This window comes from Scyliorhinus canicula, chromosome 18 (genome assembly GCF_902713615.1).
Source record: "Scyliorhinus canicula chromosome 18, sScyCan1.1, whole genome shotgun sequence".
Classification (NCBI taxonomy): Eukaryota; Metazoa; Chordata; class Chondrichthyes; order Carcharhiniformes; family Scyliorhinidae; genus Scyliorhinus; species Scyliorhinus canicula.
This window is the reverse complement of record NC_052163.1, coordinates 111,201,579-111,207,544: the sequence shown is the minus strand read 5'-3', so window position 1 is coordinate 111,207,544 and position 5,966 is coordinate 111,201,579. Positions and strand designations below refer to the sequence as shown.

The 5,966-nt window shown below is 50.5% G+C and overlaps 1 protein-coding gene across 1 annotated transcript; it reads right to left on the bottom strand.

Annotated features, from left to right (window-relative positions):
- Nucleotides 1-4,499: 4,499 nt before the first annotated feature.
- LOC119953556 (transcription factor jun-D-like) lies at nt 4,500-5,527 on the bottom strand. Its single transcript, XM_038777942.1, has one exon. The coding sequence runs from the start codon at nt 5,432-5,434 to the stop codon at nt 4,568-4,570; it is 867 nt and encodes a 288-aa protein (XP_038633870.1). The 5' UTR covers nt 5,435-5,527; the 3' UTR covers nt 4,500-4,567.
- Between the last annotated feature and the right edge of the window lie 439 nt (nt 5,528-5,966).

Here is a 5,966-nt window from a genome sequence, read left to right as displayed (position 1 = left end):
TTTTATTTTGTACATTTAGAATATCCAATTCTTTGTTTTCCTAATTTGAGGGGAAATTTAGCATGGCCAATTCACCTCCCCTGCACGAGACCCATGCAGACATGGGGAGAATGTGCAAACTCCACACAGTGACCCAGGGCCAGGATCGAACCCAGATCCTTGGCGCCGTGAGACAGCAGTGCTAACCACTGCGCTGCCCTTGGTAGCTGTCAATTAATGATGGCATTGGTACAATGGAGAGAACCTTGGTTCTGGAGATCACAATGTGGAATCAGTTTGGGTAGAGGTGAAAATTAGGAAAGGTCAGAAGTTATCTGAGGGTGTGGTTTGTAGGCCCCCTCGTGGTAACCACAGTGGAGGATGGGGTCACCCCTATATTTGGATCTGTAAAGATTTAATTACCTGTAAATGCTCGCATTCTAAGCATTGTCTGGCATCTTTGAATGTGTCCATATCTATGTTTCTGGAACATACCTCTTCATTCACCTGAGGAAGGAGCAGTGCTCCGAAAGCTAGTGTTTGAAACCAACATGTTGGACTTTAACCTGGTGTTGTTAAGACTTATTAGGATGGGGTGTACAGGAAGATATAGTGGGACACAACACAAGTGAAATTAGATGTGATTTTAAAATACCCGAGGACATTGGCTGAGCCCAGTAAACTGCAGTCATCAGGTTTGTAACTTTAACACAAATGACTTCTAATTAGGTACAGTATTAAGATTAAACTGGCAAAAATGTAACTATCTATTAGCCCTTTGCCAACCCCCTGCCCGTTTCTAACTAGCCCCACTGGCTTTTAAAACTACACACAGGTAAACAACAGAGGGGAAAGGGTGATTGAGAGGTGAAGAAAATATTTATAAAAATAAAAGGATAAAAGATCTTTGATGCACTGGGGTGACTTCCAGTTAGTGTCTTTGAGGTTCAGCTTTTATTTCGGCACTTCTCGGCTCAAGATGCTTTTCTCTGACAAGGTTCTTGATTTTCTCTGTAAATTCAGGATCATTTCAAGTTTACAGCAAAGATTTTCCAGGTACTTGCTGGTTTTAGAATAAAGCAGTTCTTCAGTAGCGCAAAAGAGACGGTTTTAAATAATAAATAAAAAATAATCTTTATTTTCACAAGTAGACTTATATTAACAGTGCAATGAAGTTACTGTGAAAAGTCCCTAGTCGCCACATTCGGGCACACAGAGGGAGAATTCACCCAACAGCATGTGTTTCAGGACTTGTGGGAGGAAACCGGAGCACCCGGAAGAACCCACGCAGACACGGGGAGAACGTGCAGACTCCGCAGTGACCCAAGCCTAGAATTGAACCTAGGACACTGGCGCTGTGAAGCAACAGTGCGAACCACTGGGCTACCTTGTCCCTTCTCCTTCCAAGGTCTAATTACTTCTGCTCAGTTCTCTCAGAAAGCTTCACGCAGGAAACAATCACCGACTATTGTCGGATAGAACACGGTCCCTGGCCAACCCACAGGTTGCCAGCCAACCAGTTGAACCAACTTTTTCCAAAGCTGCTTCCCAAGAATCTCACACTGCGCCAATGAGTCTGTTTCTCCTCTCCAAAAATACAAAACCTAGGAACACAATGTCGTGACAAGCAGGCTGTTTCAGCTTGGGTCTTCTGCTTAAATGCACATTCAGATTAAGAGTCGATGGAGCAAAAATAATATTAGAGGAAATAAACAGGAAGGATTCTTACAAAGGTAGGTAAGATAGTTAGTTGTGAAGAGGACATAAGAGTGTGTAAGGGGACAGACAGGTTAAATGAGTGGGCAAAAATGTGGCAGACGGAGTATCATGTGGAAAAAAGTGAACTTTTCCACTTTGGCAGGAAGAATAAAAAAAAGCATGCTAGCTTAATGGAGAGATTGCAGAACTGAGATAGAGTGATCTGCGTGACCTGGTGCATGGATCACAAAAAAACAGATTGCAGGTACAGCAAGTGATTAGGAAGGTGAATGGAATGTTGTCAAGTATTGGCAGGGGAATGGAATGTAAAAGTACTGATGCTTTGCTATAGTTATACAGGGCTGTACAGTTGTGAGACTGCATCCGGTTCAGCGAGTACAGTTTTGGTCTCCTTATTTAAAGATATAAATGCATCAGCAGGTCAGAGAAGCTTCACTTGACTGATATCTGGGACGAGGGGGTTATCTTATGAGAAAAGGTTGGCTGGTCCTGTATTCATTGGAGTTCAGAAGACCGAGAGGTGATCTTATTGAAACGTACAAGATCCTGAGAGAACTTGACAGGGTGGATGCTGAAAGGATGCTTCCTGTTGTGGGAGAGAATAGAACAAGGGGTCCCCCACATAAGGAGAAATATTTTCTGAGGGTTATGAATATTTGGAAATTGCGACCCCGGAGAGTGATGGAGGCAGGTCAAGGAATATTTTTAAGGCAGAGGTAGATTATTGACTAATCAGGGAGACAAAGGTTATTGTAGGCCGAATGTGGAGTTACGGGCAAAATCCTATCAGCTAAAATCTTACTGAATAGCAGTTCAGGCTTGAGGGACCAAATTGCCTACTGCCAATTCATACGTTCACCCACTGGTTACCCTCTTAACTGACCAAATATTTAAAGAGTGCTCAGATTGGATTGCAAGAAAGCCTGATCCTGCCCTCAGATCCAGTGGGAAATACCCACCACAGGTCAGAAACACCATCCGCACCACTCTTTAACAAAGGTTTCCTCCTACCCCTCACCACACAACCATTGAAATAACTGAATGACCGTTCAGACCTCCTTGTCGTTTCCACCTCTACTCTCTCGACCGTCCAAAGTTTATCCCAGCCAATGAAGCACTTTGTTTTTTTGAAGTGTGGTAACTGTTGCAATATCAGAAAACAGGACCATTGATTTGTGCACAACACGATTCAATTAAACAGCAATGTAACAAATGGACAGATCTGCTTTTACTGACGTTGGGTTGCAGGATAAATATTGATCTTCTACATTCACCTGTGCCAGGACCTCAGGGTTCCTCAGTGCCCCCCCCCCCCCCACATAATAAGCAATGCCCCCAACATTCAAGGTCCCCTCAGCGGTCCCCAACAGTCAAGGTCCCCTCAGCGGCCCCCAACAGTCAAGGTCCCCTCAGCGGCCCCCAACAGTCAAGGCCCCCTCAGCGGCCCCCAACAGTCAAGGCCCCCTCAGCGGCCCCCAACAGTCAATGCTCTCAGTCCGACACTACGAGCACCAGGACTGTGGGGAAAGTGAAGGAAGTGGTAAAGAGCAAACACGGGTACAATGGGTCAAATGATCTATGCCAGTGTTGCATTGTTTTAAGATTCTGGAGCTGGATTCAAACCTTCTTCAAGGCAAGAGTGCACTGAACCACAGCTGACACCCAACTGCAGGGCAGCAAGGCTGATGAAGCAAACTGTTAAGACACCTTCGTCATTCTGCACAGCAACTACAACACGTCTTTCACAGAATTCTTCCTAATGGAATGTGTAGATATCTGTGCAGTACATTTCCTTAAATGATGACAGCTAAACTTGGGCAAATATACACATAAAATACACTGGCCATTCCACATGTTGAAGTCACCACCAGCAGCTCCTACCAGGATATACCAATCAACATGTGACCCAGTCTCTCCTCCCATCAAATCTGAAGTCAGGCTGTGGGCCTTACTAAACAGCAATAAATGCAAAATAAATTGTATTAGACATAAAATACTTTTATTTAAATCTCACATTGTGGCAATACATATTGGAATGTATAGCAACCAAAGTCCGTTCAGAATGTTCCCACGACTGTATATAAATAGAGCTTCTTTCAAATGGTAAAAACACATTCCAACACTATTGTTGTAACAGATTGACACTTATTTACAGTTATTTAAAAAGTTTGCACCAGAATTGAAACACAAACACTGCACAAAATGAGCAGTCGACTTGTTTTGAGTCTGTAGATGGTTTAAGGCCAGGTCTCAATCCATGCAGCTTTTCCACAAACAGCAGGAACACCTATCACAGGTCGACACAGACATGCAGCAAATGTTGGCCCAACACTGGCACCATTTGGTTTTTGGTCAACTGAAGTCAGTCAAATTACTGTCCAAAGAAAAAGGTAGTCACATCAGAACTGCCCAGGGCCCCTTAGGGAGCAGTTGGAGTTTGTGAGCTCTCTCTCTCTCTGACAGAGCTGATCAGAGACAAGGTCCATTGAGTAATGTCCCAGGAGGAGGAGGGGGGGGGGGGGAGGGGATGTCCTGCACTGGAGCTCAGGGGGGGGGGGGGGGAGGAGGAGATGTAATGTCCTCCACTGAGCCCCAGGGGGTGGAGGATGATGTTTTGCACTGGAGCCCCAGGGAGGGCGGTGATGTCCTGTACTGGAGCCCCAGGGAGGAGGGGGGTGGGGTGAGGTCTGCACTGAAGCCCCAGGGAGGAGGGGGGTGGGCTCCTGCACTGGAGCCGCAGGGAGGAGGGGGTGTGGTGAGGTCCTGCACTGGAGCCCCAGGGGGGAGGGGGTGGGGTAAGGTCCTGCAGTGGAGCCCGGGGGGAGGGGGGGGGGGGTCCTGCACTGGAACCAGCCTCTTGTCCCTGTGTCTAGTAGGCAGGGACCGGAGGAGAGAGCAGCAGTTGGCAGCCACTGTTGACATGGGTTAGCACCTTCTGTTTGAGCTGGGCCACCTGCTCCCTCAGCAGGCTGGCGGTGGACGCCAGCTCCGAGTTCTGACACTTGAGGTTCTTGACCTTGTCCTCCAGCCGGGAGATCCGCTCCAGCTTCCTCTTGCGACACTTGGAGGCGGCGATGCGGTTCCGGAGCCGCTTCCTCTCGGCTTTGATCCGCTCCTGAGTGTCCATGTCGATGGGGGAGAGCGGCGGGCTGTCCCCCAGGCCCGACACGTCGGGCACGGTCTGCGGCTCGTCCTTCGGGGCCTGCAGCCGGGCCTGCGGGCAGAGCGGCTGGCCGAGCCCCGGCGGGTAGGCGGCCGGCCCGGCCTCGGGGCTGTAGCCGAGGGCAGGCCCGGGCCCCGCGGCCTCGGCCCCCGGCGCGCTGTAGGTGCTGAGGTTGGTGTAGATGGGCGGCTCGGAGTGCTGCAGGCCGGCGGGGCTGGGAGCAGCGGGGCCCGGCCCGGCCGCCGGGCTGGGGCCGCTCAGCTGGTTCTGTTTGTGGAGATCCTCCAGCGCTTTGACGAATCCCTCGGCGAACGAGTTCTGCTCGTCCGTCACCCCCCGGGTGTAGAGGCCGGGTGTCGGGCCGGGGCTGGTGGTCACTAGGCCGCTGGACTGGATGATGAGGCGCTCGAGGTCGGGCGAGGCCAGCTTGAGGAAGCTGAGGTCGGGCGAGTTGAGCGCCGCCTCGGGCTCCCGCTGGTTCTTGAGGCCGCTGCCGGAGACGGGCAGGCTCAGGCTCTTCTTCATGCTGCGGACCAAGCTCAGGCTGTCGTCATGGTAGAAAGGCGCTTCCATCCCTGGCCGGAGCTCACGGGGAGCCCCGAGCTTGGACAAGGCCCCCAGCTGGACGCCAAACTCAATATCTCCCTCCGCTGCTGCCGCGCTCTCTGCCGCTCGCCGCCGATCGGCTGCTTTATATACCCTCGGCCATGTGTCTGCCAGGCCCATGATGTCACCGGACAGCTCTCCCATTGGTCGCCGGTGACGTCTTCCACACCGGCTGTTTTGCATGCGGCTCTCGATTGGCCGCCGGTTGTCAGGGGGACGGATTGTGTACGCCAAATAGCGCGGTGTGTTGTGGGGTGACGTAATGGTTTCGGGGCGGAGCGATCAGTGACGCGTGACCTGAAGATTTAAAGAGGAGCCGGAGCTGAGCTCTGGAGGCTGGCTCCATGGTTACTGTCCCTGAACCCAGAGCTGCGGGTTCGAGTCCTACCCCAGGCGGGAAGGTTCATAACTTGACTCAACCTATAATCCCTTCACACTAATAGGTCCTGTGCCTACTCTCTACAAACAATAGTTTAACCATTGGATTTTATAGCACAGA

Excerpts from the sequence above, each read along its gene's own strand:
- LOC119953556 (XM_038777942.1), bottom strand. The coding sequence starts at position 5,434 with ATGGAAGCGCCTTTCTACCATGACGACAGCCTGAGCTTGGTCCGCAGC.